This window comes from Bombus flavifrons, chromosome 7 (genome assembly GCF_040668555.2).
Source record: "Bombus flavifrons isolate JBK064 chromosome 7, iyBomFlav1_principal, whole genome shotgun sequence".
Lineage (NCBI taxonomy): Eukaryota > Metazoa > Arthropoda > Insecta > Hymenoptera > Apidae > Bombus > Bombus flavifrons.
Window position 1 is genome coordinate 8,299,978 of NC_138448.1, and position 17,342 is coordinate 8,317,319.

The 17,342-nt window shown below is 39.0% G+C and overlaps 2 protein-coding genes across 2 annotated transcripts; both read right to left on the reverse strand.

Annotated features, from left to right (window-relative positions):
• Positions 1-391: 391 nt before the first annotated feature.
• On the reverse strand, positions 392-8,470 carry Vgn (vitellogenin). Its single transcript, XM_069116094.1, has 7 exons — positions 8,360-8,470; positions 6,861-7,579; positions 5,096-6,007; positions 3,929-4,973; positions 2,094-3,719; positions 1,392-1,819; positions 392-1,067 (listed from the first exon to the last, which is right to left on the reverse strand). Exons 1-7 carry the CDS (start codon positions 8,406-8,408, stop codon positions 507-509), a joined length of 5,340 nt encoding a protein of 1,779 aa, XP_068972195.1. The 5' UTR covers positions 8,409-8,470; the 3' UTR covers positions 392-506.
• A 1,140-nt stretch (positions 8,471-9,610) lies between these two features.
• LOC138181533 (alanine--glyoxylate aminotransferase 2-like) lies at positions 9,611-16,729 on the reverse strand. Its single transcript, XM_069116383.1, has 9 exons — positions 16,625-16,729; positions 15,234-15,335; positions 15,020-15,138; positions 14,449-14,683; positions 12,300-12,393; positions 11,616-11,824; positions 11,279-11,504; positions 10,681-11,079; positions 9,611-10,013 (listed from the first exon to the last, which is right to left on the reverse strand). The coding sequence occupies exons 2-9, from the start codon at positions 15,296-15,298 to the stop codon at positions 9,903-9,905; spliced, it is 1,458 nt and encodes a 485-aa protein (XP_068972484.1). The 5' UTR covers positions 15,299-15,335; positions 16,625-16,729; the 3' UTR covers positions 9,611-9,902.
• Positions 16,730-17,342: the final 613 nt, after the last annotated feature.

The following is a 17,342-nucleotide window of genomic DNA, read 5'->3' on the forward strand; positions in this document are numbered from 1 at the left end:
GATTACAGTTAGGTTGGATAATTACAATTGTTTAATTTCAGCTATAGTAAACTCCAGGTTAAAATGATGCGGGATTCCCCAGCATTCCAGAGGCTCCTGTGTTCTTTCCTCTCCGACATATATATAGCGTGTCACAGTATCGAGAAATTTGTGATTGTTGATTTTGACTAATTTTGTGTATCGATTTGATATATCTATGTACATATTTTATCGTTGACTGGAAAATTTCGCGAATAAAATTTATGGAAGTGGAGTGACCGAAATGGTTGTACATGGAATGTGTATCGAAAGAATGGCACGACAATTATTTATGATGTATGCTCCCAACAGTTTGACGATCTAAAACTATATGACAAGGGAAGTAAAACAAATAATATAAAAACACCGCAGGTATTGAAAAGAGTAAATTTTACTAAAACATTGGATTACAAGCTAAATATAAAATTATCGCAGATACTAGCAAGAATATGTAAGTATATGAGGTAGGTAAGCAAGGTACACCAGGATTAGGCCTTGCAAGCAAGAGGAACGCTGATGGGTGCGATTGAGGTAACTGGTTTCTGGCTGAGATCGGGTTTGGCACCCTTCTCGATTCTGGCTTTCAAGGCCAGCGCTGCTGCGTTCTTCTTCATGCAGAAGTATTGATAATCTTTTGATTTCGTTTCGGTAGCCCAGCAACCAGGTGCGCAGAAAGGCACGTGACGAATCGTGAAGCATATCGTGTGGTCAGTCTCCGTTATGTGAGTTTTCAGGATAATGCACTGTTTGCTTTTGACCTGTTTATGGTATCCCCAGTTTGATTCCTCAGTATCTCTTCGTCCAGATTCCTTGTCGCTGATCACGTTGCTCAAATGATTCCTCTCTTCGCGTACGCATTCGTAGTTCGGCAGCAATTTCGAGTTCTCAAGAGACTCACCCTCGCAATGGTCCTTGGTCAGAGCGTAGCTGGCGATGAATAGCTCGGGTTTTCGAAGAATGCAACTCCTGGGAGCCGTAAAGTCGTTGATCGGCTCCCCGTCGTAGTTACCACAGAGACCACGGATGGCTTCGCGGAATTTGTCGCCCGCCTACGAATTTCGATATATTATTAATTACGCCGTTGATTTTTTATTTCATCAGATGTCGTTTAATCCGTTGCTGTTCGCGTATCTTTCGAATCAAACGTCAGAAAATGATTAATTCCGTTTTTAAAGCGAAATTACTTCCTTGGTATGCGATCTGCTCAGAAAGCAAGCGGATCCACTTTTTATACATTTCCAAATGTTAGTATGAAAACGTATGATTAATTCTCAATTTTTCAGAAACAATTATAGAAGGCTAGAAGGATTGATGGCTATCTACGGAGGATATTCGAGCAAGAAATTAATTTAAATCTATACTTTGTTATTTACCTTGATCATTAAACGTTTTCCATCGTAAACAAGGTTCAGTTCGTATTTGTCAGAAACCAAGCCGATAGAGCGATCACCGATTTGGAAGATCTCGTACAAGACCTCGCCGTCCTCCCTTTTCTGCCAACTCATGTCCTTAGTTATCTTAATGAGCTGTTCGTCCTCGAAAACTTTTGGTTGGGTCGAAGTAGGTACAAATTTGATCTCCTTGTCACCAAGTAAAACTTTCACTTCCCTCCGTCCATTTTCCACATCACGAATGAGGATACTCGCGCTGTCGAATTTCTGCATACGCATCATCTCGTCCGGATTATCTGGGTTCGCATGAGGATACGTGGTCATGACGACGTGCCAGCAGTTGCCTAATCTCAGGGGGTACTCTTTGCTATCGAATGTTTGCGCCCTGGTTTTATCCAATATACAGGCGGCTGTAAAAGTAAACGATGCAAAGGTAACAGTTTTGATCGATAAGAAAAATTAGTAGACATTGTAATAAAAATAATCAATCAGATCCACGTTCCTTTTCCTAGTGGAGGTTTGATATCTACTGAGAAGCTTGGAATCACTACGCGCTCAGTTCAAAAATTACTAAAATGTCAGCTTCGTATTCTACTCTCGAATCGATAATATAACTAGCTGATGATGCAACGTAAGCACAGTTGAAAAAGTGATTTCACAATTGTTATAATTATATAAACTCACGTTCGTCCTCATTGTACAAGAGGTTTTGAATATCCATGTCCTCGTCTGCAGCCATCAGAACGTCCTCCCCGGAAATTTCAAGAGCAGACAGGTCTAAGTCGTTGACGTGAATGCTCATATTCGGAGTAGAGATTAATAAGTTAGCTCTTTCCAAATCGTTGGTCAGATTGGCCGTGATGTCGATCTTCTTCTTGCCGGCGATCTTAGGATCCAATAACTCTGTATGAATGTCCGCGTAATCATTCAAATAATCGTTGTTTATTACGACGGTGAGAGCCTTGGCGATATAGTTCGTGATAGACGGCGATTGGAAATCCACGGAGATAGATATTTGATCAAGAAGCATAGAGATCGCAGCAGCATTTTGACAGGCTCGGAGGATCTTGTTACCCTGCTGCATTTGTTCCTCGCAGATTTTGATTAAAGATAGATTCTTGATCCGTTCCCTTAACTCTTTACTCTGGGTAGCTTCACCGTCGATGTTCAACTGGTGACCAGTGGAACAGTACCTTCCAATGCGCAAATCTGTATTAAATTCTACCTTAGGTTTCAATTGAGCGACCTGATCGTAGAACACCGTGTTGTCTGGCGTGACCTTCGTCTGGGAAGTCGCGCAGACTTCGAGCAAAGTTTCAAGGCTCCAATATACCATCGTTCGTGTTTTCTTCTCAACTTCGCTGTTAGCCGTGGCGACGGTTATAACGTTCCCGATACTCTCTTGGCTTGTCAGTGGAATTTCTATTTGAACATCTATCACCTGTGATTTGGCCAATTTGATACCCTTGGAAGCCTCGTCCATCCATTGTTTCCTACGAACTTCGCTGTCAGGCTTCGTGTCGGATGGCACCGTGGCTGTAGCTTTGGGTGTCCATAGTGTAGCGTCTTCAGCGTTGGGTGACATTTCCAGAGAGTCATACGATATTTTGAATACGAATGGTGCCACCTGTTCGCGTTTCAGATTCAGCAAGACGTCTACTTTGCGGTAGTGGTCGTTATCCGACGTCCACGGAGTCATAATAATATCGAACAAGTCATCAATGTCCAGATTAAACCAGTTATTGTAGTTGTAAGATTTGTCAACTTCCATCTCCATCTTCACCAGATGCGAATCTGAGGTAGTATCGGAATAGATATCGTCGGGAATTAGTGTTTGTGTTGTTCTCTCGGTGAGCAGAGGACGTAAATTCAAAATGTTGTGACTGGCGACGTATGGAACGACGCTATAATGCAATAATCGTGCCTTGTCTTCTCCCTTCAATGGCCAAATCCTTATTTCCACGCTGCTCTTAGATAGGTCCACATCCAGATTTAGTTTCATTGGTAGGTGAACGTTAAAGTCCAGATCGACGCCGGCGATGTACTGCTGGTGCTCGAAGGGCGCGACGAAGCCAATTCTTCCTTGAATCTTCATTGCATAGAGTATACGAAAATCGGTTTTCGTTTTGATAGTCTTTGGATTCTTCACCTCGTTGTTTATATCTCCAGTGATCTTGAGAAGCAAAGGTACTTCAAAACTATAGACGAATGGCAATCCGGTTTCTGTGGGGAAGCCATATGTTATATCGTAGGATCCTAATCGGTTGATGAGCTTTCCTTCCCTTTCGCCCTTCAGATACATGTGCAACACTAGAATTACAAACGATACACGATTAACATACGATTTCGTTAAAATAACCTGAATCTTGGATACTATTAAATTAGTAGAAACGTCAGAAGCGCTCTGACCTTCGCAAGAAGTAGATAATCTTGTTATCTACGAATAAAGAATTATCTACAAATCGTTTCGTATTTAATGAAAAATATCGTTAAAACGTCAAATATTTAGAAACACTTACATTCACGGAATAGAGAGAGAGAGATCTTATCGAAGGGGAGGAACTTCGCTCCGTACTTCCCGTTCCACATCAAGTTTCCTTCCAGAGGAACAGGTTCGTCAGGAATGATATTCAACTGTTCAGCGATCTTCTCAGCCGCCAATCTGATACCTTCCTTCCCTTTCGTGCTAGTGTTCAACTCCAGAATGGACTTAATGCTCGAAACCATGGTTACCACTTCGAACGGAGGGAGCTTGAAGTCTCCGTAAGAAGAATACACGGCGTAGTATATAGCGTTAGGAACCAGGCTATCATCGCTGCCAATGTACTTCAGGAACATATGAGAAATTATATTCCCTTCGTCAGTGATCGATTCGGTGGCGTATCCGTGAGAGTAATGGTAGCTGTGATCGCTTGGACTCAGTAGATTCTTTACGGCGCGAGCTTTCTTCGCCAGCGTTTGATATTCGGGGTCCTTCAGGTCCGCCAGGCTCTCCAGAGTCGACTTCACGGCCGAGTTCACGTGTTTGTTCCTGTCGATCTTGGTAAATTCTGCCATTCGTTGTAACATGGTTAACGGAGGATCGGTCGTCATCAGAATGAAGACAGCGGTGCAACGCACTTGGTGTTCTTCCATGGTGTTCAGATAGATCTTGTACAAAATCGAACGCGCCAATTTTGGAAAACTTTCAGCCAGTTTAGCTAAAGCTGAGACCATCAGCGTCCTCTGGAACACCGTCACTTGTACTTTGCCTTCCAGGTAAGGCTCGAGAACGGGCAGAATCTTCGGATGACCGATATTACCCAAAGCCATGATGTAAGTCTGAATAACCGTGCTTCGGCCACTTTCGACAGCTTTCATCAATTCCTTCTCCAAGTAGGGGATGTAATATTCGGTAACTGCCTGATCGTGTTTGGACGTGAGACGACCGTACGTATGCACCGGATAGTGGTTGTGCATGCGCTTTCCGCTCACTTGAGCGTTATAGACCAACTCGCCGAATGCTATGATCGCCGGGCCGCTGATGGTTAGATCGTTCTTCACTGTCTCACCTGTAGCTAGTTTCTGGTAAACGCAAATTCAAGAAGATTCAATACATCGTAAAATATTATTGTTACAACTGAAAATTTCATATATTATGAGTTAATCAACACAACAAATCAACTTCGTATACGATAGATACTCACGAAGAATTCCTTGATGTATTCAGCAGTAGGTGCACGAGCTGTCTTGGGAAGTTTAGCCAAGAGATCTGCAGCTCTGACGGAATCCACTTCCTTCTTCTCGATCCACTTCTTGATAATCAAAAAGGCTGGTCCAGTTCCAGTTTGAGCGATAGCGGATTTCAATACGGTCCAAGCGTTTTGTTTAGGACCTAGAGTCTTTTCCATCGATTTCAGCTCGAGAGGAGAGATACGTACGTCCCTATCGACTTGTAACATTTGCTCCTTATTCATCGTACGAAGTAGATTGCACAGGATCGTGAACTTCTCGAGAATTTGGTTTTTATACACGTTGTTCGGATCTTCCATCTCGTTGGCCATTTGGAAAATAAGTTCTTTGCTTTTCGCTACAACGTCCACTTCATTAGATTTTCCAATATATTTGCCGTTGTAACCAATGAATAGGGGCGACAAAGGATTCTGAGGAGCATCTTCCATCGTGGGTTTAGGCTGCCAGAAATGACCCTCCTCGCTGCTGGAAATCGAACTGGACGAACTGGACGAGTCAGATGATAAGCTTCGAAGATTCTGACCCTTCGTGACTTCTTCGCTCGAGCTAATAGAACTGACGCTATCTGAAACCATTATCTTATCCGAATCCTCGACTACCTTGCCGGATCTGCGTTCCTCGATATCTGAGTAAGGATTGTTGTAAGTGTAAACCAGGTTGCCAGTGGATTCCGGAGTGCTCGGTTTGGGCAGAGGACTCGTAATTTTCTTCACGGCAGCCAAGGTTAGATTCATCCTGCTGGCTACCAACCCGTGCCCATGGTCGTAGAATCTTGGGCTCACGTGCATTATGTTGGTAGTCACCGCCGTTTGGATGGTGTAACTCTTCAGCGTTCCTGAAATGACGATTCTGCTCGTCGCATATTGCTGCAACATTGAAAATCTTGTTTAACATCACCTATACTGTACATATTGTATCGATACTCTTCATAAGAAATAGAAAATAAATAGAATCAAAACCACCGAGAAATTAAACCTTTTACAGTATAATACTGTAGTATCGTGGACCAAAGGGCTAAGAGATAGCGGGCGAACGATAAACAAAGTCGCGAGAAAGCCGAAGTGGGCCAACAGGCCCAACAATGTATCGTCCTTCAATCGAATAGTTTCACGGAAAAAGCCTGCGTGGCCCTGGCCACGAGCGGTTGCGGAACACGTGCATGGTGGCGCAAAGACAAAAGACAAAGGGATACTACGGGAGAAAGACGAATTAACAGTCAGTGTTAGTTGAGAAGTCAGAGAGCGTGAATCGAGAAGTCAGAAAGTGCGGTTCGCGTGAGAGAGAGCGTTGGAACCCTGGTGACAAGAGTTGCAAATTAACTATTTAGTTGTCTCAATTATAACACGTTATTGTATTTAGTTCACGTTAAACAACCATCGTTTCCTGTTTACTCAATACCTGTTTAATCCATTTTAAATAAACTAATTTTAGTAAAGATCCTGCGATACCATTATCGATATTCATCGCCTATAAACGATCGAAGATCTGTATTTCCTATGTCCAGGTACAAGAAACGCAAGAAACGCTGTCGACAAAGAAATAGTTATTCCTAGATCGTTCGTTTCATCCGAATTCTTCATTTTCATTCTATTACACTATTAAGGGGTTAACATGGTTCAAGGATTGGCACAGAATTCCGACTTTCTATCAAAATACCGTCAAAGATACTGTCCGGCTTCTAACATTCCTGTAATATCATCAACGATCCAAACTACTCACCGAGAAGAATTTTCCATTCTTATTGGACCCAGCTTCCCAATGCTTGTTGCCAGTTATACCAAACTGATAGTTCATCCTCTGATCACATTTGTCGAAGTTCTTCAATTTGCGGATATCAATATTCCGTCCATCTCCCTTCAACTTCGGTATAGGAACCAATTCTGGTTGAACAATGACGGCTTGCTCTGACAGCGGCGTGATATCGTAAAGAACTTCGCATTTTCCGCCAACTGAATCTTCCATTGCTCTGAACATTCCGTACGGTTCTTCGTCGGTCGGAATCTGCGTTTCTATCGTTCTTATCGCGTTCTCACCCAGGGTGTCTACTTGCAACTGGCCAACGATACTCTTCAGGATGTTCACCTCCCAGGTTGGGATGGTACGATCCACGATGATGTCCCTGATCACGCCATGTTTCAGCTTGATACTGAACGGTTTACCAGAAAGAGGCATGTCACGGAGTTCCAACATTTGGTCAGAAATCTCAGTGTCCCAGCCTTCCGGTAAAGATCTGAGGATTTGAGCGTATTGAGTCCGCGACACCTTCGCAGTTAGCATCTGAGGATCTTTGACTTGTATCGTGAGCAATGCTTTCATCAGGATACCGGTGTGCTGATCGGATAATTCATTCAAACTAACCATCGTTCGACTTCGTACAAGATAAGTGTATTCGTTGTCGACATGCCAGCCATGGTCGTAGTCGGCTGAAACTATTCCCGCTGCGGATACGTAGAAATTTCCAGCGTTAGCTTCGATTGATTGAACGCGACAGAGTTAAAAGAAAAGAAACAGAGAATAACGAATGATACGTGATAAATCTTCAATCTTGATCATTTTTGGGACTGAGAAATTTAATTTATTAAATAATAAGTCTTGGCAATTTTAAGGAAAGAGTGAGGAAATGAAACAAAGGGAAATTCCTGAATGATTGAAATTGAAACGTACGTATTCTGAGACAGAGAAATTATTTCTATTTTTATTGTCGCTTTGTAGAAGTTTTTATTGATACCCTGTGTGAAAAATATCTTTCTCTAAAATTAACAGTAAAATTATCAGACCGCGGTTTCTGATAGGATTTTCGCAGATTTACGATACACGGTATAATTTTGGAAATGACTTTTTGTAAAGTATGGAAATAAAAGTGCTTGTATTATTCATTTCTGTATATAAAGTATTTTTTTTTTTTTTTATTCTTCTGGTACAAGTTCTATAATTCAATCGTTGATAATTATATTCTCAATGACAAAAAAGTAAAGCAAAGAAAAATTGTTGAACGATTGGAACTGAATTTTCAGTGTCTCGAGGTAAAAAAGATTTGCCTCATTTCTGGCATTGCAAATAAGAATTTTTGGATATACTGCGTTCTACATGAAATATGCCTCGTACTATCAAATTAATTAAAATTTATGAAAAAAGTTCGAGGGAGAAAGAAGATCGATGAGAAAGCAGATGGAACAATTGATAGGGTGGTCAGAGTAGATTTTTCTACCTTTACTTACCAAGCAATAAAACCGTCAGTGGTAGCCACATATTGAAAGCCGTGGACATCAACCGAGAAAGTAACGTTGGATCGTTTTCAACCTCCAATTTATACTTTAATCGTGCCAACGTAAGCAGCTAAGGAAATGACCGTGAACTTATTTTTTAATCCACATGTCACTCATTTCTCCTATCTATGTTTTGCAGTGTCTGGTGTGTCTATTAGAATAATAAGTACCAGATCAAATTTTATTATCTGCTAATAACACTGGCATTCGAGAAATAATAATTTCGTCAACGATATCGATTTCTTTCGAACTAATCCTTTCCCTCGTTAGAAACAGTTGTAACGAAATATACCTAATCGATAGACATGAAATTTGACAACATTTTTCTTCGAAATTCTCGATTTGGATCTCCGGCTGACTTATCATTTCATAAAGCATTTCTTCCATTCTTATTAGGTTGTGACATATGAAATATATCCGATTTTTAATATTTATCATATTCCAGTGAATCTTAAAACTACAAAACTAGTACATCTACGAAAATAAAGATATTTATCGAAAAAGAAATCTTAACAAATTGATAGAATAAGATTTAACATCTTCTATCGTTCTATCTTGATAATCTCGTTTGCTAAGTTAGTTCAGAGTTTAAGTTTACGTCGAAATATTTTACAACGTCCTTTACATTAAAAATTCCTTTCTTCTAAAGAACCTTTCAGGAATTTTCTAGAATGCCCTTTAAGTTAAAAAGAAAAAGGATCATTTCCTGCGAAGAAAATTAATCAAGCCAAAATAATATTTTGACCAACATCTTTATTGAGATTCAAAAGTTACCCACATAATCACAGTTCACGTATGATAACGATATAAAGCCGTGTCGTGATAACGTAACTCCAGAAAACGCTAGATTTCTGTTAATAAATAATGCAGTTGGTCATAATATGTAAAATGTAGATGTGATTACACGTGGGGTCACGGTTCGTGCGTTTTTATCATATTAGATGCCATCATATTATATTTACGGATTTATGGATCTGCAGAATTATAGTTATTGAACAATAATCAATAATCTCCATTAGTATTTATTATTATTTCCTGATGTTCGATCTTTGATTTTACAAAAAAGCTTGAATGTTAAATAACGACGATCGTAGTCAACAATTTTAACACAGCACTGAATTTTCTTCCTTGTATCTGTATTTACGTGTACTTGTTTCTTTCAACTATCTCGCTATTAGCGGAAATAATAATCAAACAAACTGATATGTAAAAATATAGTATATTTATAGTGATTATATTTATTACAATATATATTCTAAAGTATTATTACTTCGAGTTTATGTTCGACGTTTAATTAAATCTTAACTGTAGTCTCATCTCTCTCTGTTCACCTGTAATTCTTTTCATACATATATACACGATATTCTTCAGAAACATGCACAACATATTTATCAATAATCATTCAGCTCACGAACAGTAATATCTTAAATATAAGGCACACGGCCATCGTGTTTTATAAATATATTATAATATAAGGTTCAGCTTAAATTAATCGTTAATTAGCGCGAACAAGCAACGACTTCCCGCTTGAACACGTGGTGTTATCCGTTTCCACGTCCATTTTAGAGATCGTCGCCTTCAAAATAGTCGTCGTGGGCTCGTACTTCTAAAAACATATAATTAATTAATTAATCAAGAATTAATAACCAGCTAAATTTTGGAGAACCTCGTAGATTGCAACGTTCGCTTAAAAATATTTCTATCGTGTCTGCTAATATGGAATCACGTACGAAGTAAATTGAAAAGATCGTTGAGTTAATCAAACAAACGATATCTAAAAGACTTTCATGCAAAATTACTATCTACAAAAAATATCGAAGAAATATGTAATTAACGGTTCACTGGTTATCGAGGCACATGCAAACTGGCGAGATGAAATATCGCTCATCCGGTTGAGATATGACGATCTCTTTGCAAAGTCAGACATTTTCATTCAGAAAAACAAAGTGTACTTCGAAATGTTACAACATTCTGCATCCGGTTTCCGATTGAAACGTGTCCACGCTTTCTCGCTCAAACGCGACGTAATTGCATAATCTACGTTATCATTCAATAAGAAAATCTAGAAATTACATTCACAATTTCGAAACATCTTAACATGCAGAAATCCCGCTCTTCGTTCATTCGTTTTTCGTAAGTTGTTCGCAACTCTGCTTCTAACATCTCGTCTAAACATCTCTTCTAATATTTCCAACGACTTATAATATTTTTCCATTCTAATATTCTAATATTTCTAGTTTTAATTTCAATTAATATCTCCAATTAACAATCACCTTTTCGATGCCAATGTCCACTTCCTCGAGAACTTCGTCTAAAATAGACACCAAGTGATTTACATTCTCAATCGTGAATACCATCGGCGGTTTCAATTTCAAGATATTGTCGTCCGGGCCGTCGCTGCTTATCAAAATTTTCCTGTCCTTCATCCTGGAGACCACGTGCTTCGCTTCCGAAGTCGCTGGGGTTCTCTCGATCCTGTCGCGCACCAACTCGATACCCGCGAACAGTCCGACACCTCGTACGTCACCGATAATTTTTCGTCGCTTGGCCAGCTTCCTCAATTCCATCATCAGATGATTACCAACTTTCAAAGCGTTCTCTTGAAGATTCTCTCGCTCGATCACTTCCATCACGGCATTCGCTATGGCGCAGGACACTGGGTTTCCCCCATACTAAGATTCGACAGAGCACAAATCGTAAGTGTTTCATGATTTTTAATTTCATAATGTAAAATAAATAAATAATAATTATTATTATTATTATATTCTATAAAAGAAGGAAGATATCTGAATTCGTCGATTCGTAAACGATAAGGTTTTCTTGCAGAGAAGAATACGAAAAACGAAGAGATTTAAAAACTTTGATATTCACCGTATTGAAGTACTCTATTCCAGTGTCTTTGAAGCTTCCAGCAATGGCCGGTGTCGTAATCACAGCTGCCACAGGATGTCCGTTACCCATGGGTTTTCCTACGGTGACTATGTCCGGTATAGCGTCCTCGCCGTAAAGCTGGAAGGCCCACATGTGGCTACCAACCCTTCCAAATCCGACTTGAACTTCATCCGCGATGCAAACACCGCCGGCTTCTCTAACGTGTCTGTTATTTTATGCAAATAGTATTAACGAAACTGAAGGTAGGTAACCAATTATATCAACAATTATATCAACTATGTTAAGAAATTCGACGCTGATAGAGTAACATACTCACTTGTACACGTTTCTGAAGTAATTCTGTGGTGGAAGAATTTGCCCACCGACAGACATTAAACTTTCAGCGATGAAAGCGCAGACGCCTTTGCCTTCGTTCTTCAGATTCTGACAAATATTCTTCACATCATCGGCGTACTTCACGCCCAGATCTTCGTTAGGGTGGTCGGTATCGCGATACTTCCCTCGATAAACGTCCGGGCATGGTGCCTATAAATAATAAATACGAGAAGCTCACATTAAATACCGAACATAGATAATTGGTATTCAAACATTTTTGAAGTATAAAATTTCAATTATTCTCACGAATATTTCTTACGATTATAAATATAATAATAATGATGATGATGATGGTATTTATTGTTTATCAGAATCTACGTCTATTAGAAGAACTTTTTTTTGGCACATCGAATCGGTTTTCTTAGTATGCATTCTTTTATCTTACGAATAGAGTTATTCTAAAGTTATGGAATGCATTGGGCACATATTATATACGGTGATAATTTTTTTTTGCAAAATTTATCAACATGTTTTTCGATATTAAAGTCATTGAAGAAGGTTCAACAATTTATTTTAGATTATCTAGGCTACTATTGTTATTTAGATTGTTTTAGATATATTATGAATTCAGATATTTTTTCGAGGAACTTCAGTATAATAATAGAAAATGATAAAACTTTCTTACCACGTGAACCCAGTCTTTCTTGCCAGGCCCGTTTGGTTTGTTGAACTTGTACGGCGAAATATCGATCATCGAAGTCAAATGGCCATGATAAGCACTAAAAGCAAGAGAGAACAACGTTAAACGACAGTTTGTTTTCAGCCACCTCAGCACTCTCTGTCAAGCTCACTATCAAGCTCTAACTCTAAGCGTCATTTCACTGTGATCCTCCGTACGGCGACGAGGCCATCTTATCCGATTTTCTTCGACACGTCCTGAAAATGGTCATTCTCTTCTCGTCGTGAAACTCTTCACTTCACTCAACGATTTTCGTTATTAGGAAAGACAATAAAGAGAGAGAGAGAGAGAGAGAGGAAGAGAGAGAACAAAACGATTCGCGAAATACACGTTCGCTTTTCACGCTGTCTTTGCGGAAGTATCGATAACAAAGCAAAAGGGAACGCTGATAGCTCGATGACGTAAAATTACGTTATCAAAGAATCTGATGTCGTGAGGCGAGACGCATTCGCAACGCGTCACTCGCAAAGCAAAGGATGAACGTCGAAGACGCTGAGGATAGCGCAGCTGCAAAGGGAGCGTGAGTGAATCATGAAACTATCAATGCGTGTTCACCAAGGTATCGTCACATGTTCATTGCTGAAATTCGATTTATCAGGTCTCTCCAGTTATTAGACGCACGATGCTTAAAAAATTTTCATTTCGGGAATTATTTATAGCAGCTGTATCTAAAATTTCTTGTTTTGATTGGTTTAAAAGTTCCAAAGAAACTTGCGTTTTCTATATTCCGAATAAATTTGAATTTTCTCTCATTTAAACTCCTCTTTTTTTCTTGTAAATTTTAGATTTCGCTATTTCAGGTCTCGGCCTTTAAAATTTAAAGCAAAGTTTAGGGTAAATTTTCATGAGCTAAATGCCAAGTTTGATATTTCTACCTTTGCAAGCTTTGAAATGAATTCCATCCCCCGAACGCTTAAATTTGAAACCTCGATGTTTCCAAGTACCGAGATGAATTTCACCCTTCAAATATCAAATTTAAAATTTCCATCTTTTGCGAGGTCTACAATAAATTCCCACATACTACGTATTTGTTCGATTCAAAAAAAGCATTTAAAAGCTTCTTAAACTATTTTGAATCATGACGATATCATCGTGTACATGACCACGCTTTTAACAACGTAATTTCACTTGTCCAGCTATCGAAGCTCCCCTTGGCCCACTTCGTGTCACAACACACCCCCTCGATTCGCTTCTTTTCTATCGACCTGCTGTTGCCTCTTGGCTTCGCATCTTTTCTATCAGGATATAAAATTACTTTTTCGTAGATAAGTTCCGATCCATATTGCTTGGCTTCTTGTTGTGTGGCGTACATGTGGCACGTACGTGTCACCTAAAACGACAATAGCTTTATGTGACTTTGTCGACTTTGTGCGTGCACGAAAATTCGCCGATCGATCATGCACAACTTCTTTCGTTGTCTTGTCGCATCGCGTTGGCCACGTTGCTTGTATCTTCCAAAGCGTTTTCATTCGCTGCAAACAAGCAAAAAAGAAAACCCACACGATTAGTCGGCTGTCGAGTAAAGGAACGTAGTCTGCCTGAGAGAAATCATCGTAGCCTGAAAAATCATCGTGTTCCTATCGCCTTCGTGTTATTCTAGTCGCATCGTATGGCTACTCACTGAATTTTGCCCCGATCAGAAAGGGAAAACGAAGGCTACCTGCAAATGGTCGAGGCACGTTTTTCTCACGAAAGAAACAACGCACAGTGATTTTCGACATCTTTTTTTGCTCGAGGGTCGCATATTTAGTCGGAAAAAGCCAAAAGCCTGTTGGACAGCAACAATTTCGTTTCTCATAGAATTTTCCTTCGATCATGAGAAGAAATGTTTTACGAATTTTCAGAAGACTTATTTTTTCAAATATTTATAGCTGTTTCGAAGAAGATATGAAAAATTAGTGAATATACGAATATTACAATAAATAATCGAATATAGGAAAATTTCTATAACAATCGAATGATAATTTAGTCAATGAACGAAATCGTCACGTTTGTCTAAACGTAATTATCTAAACGTAGATTATCGCTAATCTACGTTTTTTCGGAAACAGGTGAATACCTTTTGTGGCTGATTGCTTTAAATGCGACAACTTACTGATCTAAGGTGATAATATCCTTGTTCTTGGTATGCGTTTGAGCGAGACGAAGCGCGAGATCGTTGGCCTCGCTGCCCGAGTTTACCAGGAAACAGATGGACAGTGGTTCCGGAAGAAGCGAGGTCAAACGACGCGCGCAGATTACCAGATCGTCATGGAGGAAACGGTTGTTGGTGGAGAGCAAAGCCATTTGTTCTTGACCTGCGCGCACCACCGTTGGATGGCAGTGACCCACTGTAAATTTATTTATTTATCCGTGTTAATTCATAGGAAATTATATTTTTTTATCATCATTCACAAACTTATATTTCATTTTCTTAGACTCGTGTGTATGAAGTTCTTTTAAAATGAAGCTTTCAACGTGCATAGATTCATTACAAACTTACATAGACGCTATTTATCTAATTTAAATAATTTCTATACGATTCTATGCACAGTTTAGACAAGAATTAGTCAATTCATTTGTTCTAATTTAGTCCCTATAAATTATCTATTTAGGGCAATTATTTTTACGAATTGAAGCTTCTTAAATTTAAAAAATATTTTAATATATTAACATCTTTTTCATACCGTGAGCAACATTATTGATACAGTCCAAGAAACGATTGCCTCTCTCATCGAACATGTACTGCCCTTCGGCTCGAACAATTTTCAAAGGGTTCGATTTGTAGAATAATTTGCACGCTTGCCTGCAAAACGATCAATTCATGTTCACACTCGAAATGAATATTATTCCATATGACAACAGCGATAAATAGGAACGCGCGATTAACATGATATTTACCCAATATATCGCTCCCGGAGTCTGATCGTCTCAGATTTTGGCATCTGTTCCAATGATTCGGCCATGTTCAAAAATGATGTAGTATGATTTCTTGATTAAAGCCTATGAAAACATAATAACAGTTTCATTAGTGAATAATGTATTATATAGAGGAGAATAATTTACAAGTAATATAAGTAACACAGATTAGGGTAAAATCTAGATAAATCAAAGGAAGATTTAATTTCGTGAAAAATGAAATGCTATTTCTTGAGAAATTTCCTTGGCCTTCCTATATTTAGAAATTAATGTTACGATGTGTTGAAGGCACATAATAATCATTTAGAAACACGGGTATCGGCCATTTCCCCATAGGATAAGTAATTTTCCAGCGGCTGATAAGTGCACGTGATTGCTACGTGGAAGTAGTACTTGCACCCATACATTCTTTCAACCATAGTCTCCCATACCACGAGATTTAACAAACATATTCGTATCGTCAATCGTTAGAAAAATTACAAATTTAATACAGACTTTTGTAAAATAAAAATTGCAAAATTTTGAATGAATCGTGCGGTAACAGACACAAGTATCAATGAAATGTTGCTATAAAAGAGAATCGCAAGGGAATTAGTGTGGCACGTGTCGCAATAGAGACTTGATCTTCTCGCTTGGTAGCGTTTAACGTTCTTAAGTTACTTGAGATGTACGAAATTAGCAAAGAAGAAAAAGAGAACTCAGATCAAGAGTCTTCTGTCACGTGTGTTTTAAAACAACCGCGATAATTTCTGACGATAGATCAAATACTTGCTGTCTATTATCTGAGATTGATCAAATATTCATGGTAAAAACAAAGTGTTTATTTTAGGATCGACAACAGATATTTATCTTTTATGGTCTTGGAATCTCACAATTTGTAGTACTTTGATATTTCTGTATGATTTTTGTCGCCAATACTAGACAAGGACGATATTATCTCATAAATTTTTGTAATTCCTACGGTAGATCCAACGCTACGTATGATAATACATACTGTACATGTAAATATTATTCATTACAAAACTCTAAAACATGTCACTTTTAAAAAAATCAAAAGCAAATATATAAAAAGAAAAATAAAATGAAGACAAAATAAATAGGAAATTTCCTGTATGCTAAACCTTTACCCAAAAGATAGAGTCGACACATACGTCACCGAATATATTAATAAGAAAAAGAAAAAATTTGGCAAACCGTCCAACTACCCTACCCCGCGGCTTCGAATAGCTACAAGGATCATGCGGCAGATATATGCGATAAACGCAGGAAACAGATAAAGAAAAAAAAAAAAGAACGAGGAAAAGATCCCGGAATACCATCGCTAAACACACACACGCGGCACGTACGGAAGAGCAGAGTCAGTGTGATCGTACCTGAACACGAGTATAATCGGAATGTGTTACAGCCTCTCGGACTTCTGAATGCAGTCGTCAGCTGAGTGCCGCGACCTACTCCGGTGACGTCATATATAGCGCTTTGCTCATTGTCCGTCAAGAGTGGTGGGGAACGAGGGAATGCGCGCGCAATTACCTCTTCTCCCCTCCACTGCGCAGCAGGAGTCACACCGCCGTGGCGCGCGTAACTTAAGCGAAAAGAGATTTCGATCGATCAAGATATTTTTCCTCTTTCTTTTTAAATGTCCCTTACATTTAGAGTCCCTTTCCCCGTATCTCGTGCGTATTCTTACAAATCATTGCCGAGTAAACAAGAAGATAGTAATCGAGAGAGAAAAACATGAGAACATCGCTATTGTGGGGGATTAGAAAACTGGAGAGAAAAATAGACGAGCGTAGAAGCGAGCGAGATTTTTAATTCTTTGACGAAGATCGTTTTAAACTATTCTTTTAGAAATCTTTTGGTTAGGTTCTTTGAATATAGTCTGATCGATACTTTTTTTTTTAAATAAAATGTAAGATGGAATTTAAGAAAGAATTAAAAAAAAGAAAAGTATAATATTCCATTAGGGCTAGTAAATGCAAAGCGAAATTCTACTATTAAAAAATTATGCAACGGCGATGTCCAACGATTACGATGACTACAAGCGAGGAAAAACGTTGCGCGATACGTTAAATTTAGCAGTCGATGGTCATT

Coding starts and splice junctions, on each gene's coding strand:
- Vgn (XM_069116094.1), bottom strand. CDS start 8,408: ATGTCCACGGCTTTCAATATGTGGCTACCACTGACGGTTTTATTGCTT. Junction 6,008..6,860: donor AGAATGGAAAATTCTTCTCG/GTGAGTAGTTTG, acceptor TCAATGTTGCAG/CAATATGCGACGAGCAGAAT. Junction 4,974..5,095: donor AATACATCAAGGAATTCTTC/GTGAGTATCTAT, acceptor TGCGTTTACCAG/AAACTAGCTACAGGTGAGAC.
- LOC138181533 (XM_069116383.1), bottom strand. CDS start 15,298: ATGGCCGAATCATTGGAACAGATGCCAAAATCTGAGACGATCAGACTC. Junction 15,139..15,233: donor CTCCGGGAGCGATATATTGG/GTAAATATCATG, acceptor ATCGTTTTGCAG/GCAAGCGTGCAAATTATTCT. Junction 11,505..11,615: donor TACTTCAGAAACGTGTACAA/GTGAGTATGTTA, acceptor ATAAAATAACAG/ACACGTTAGAGAAGCCGGCG.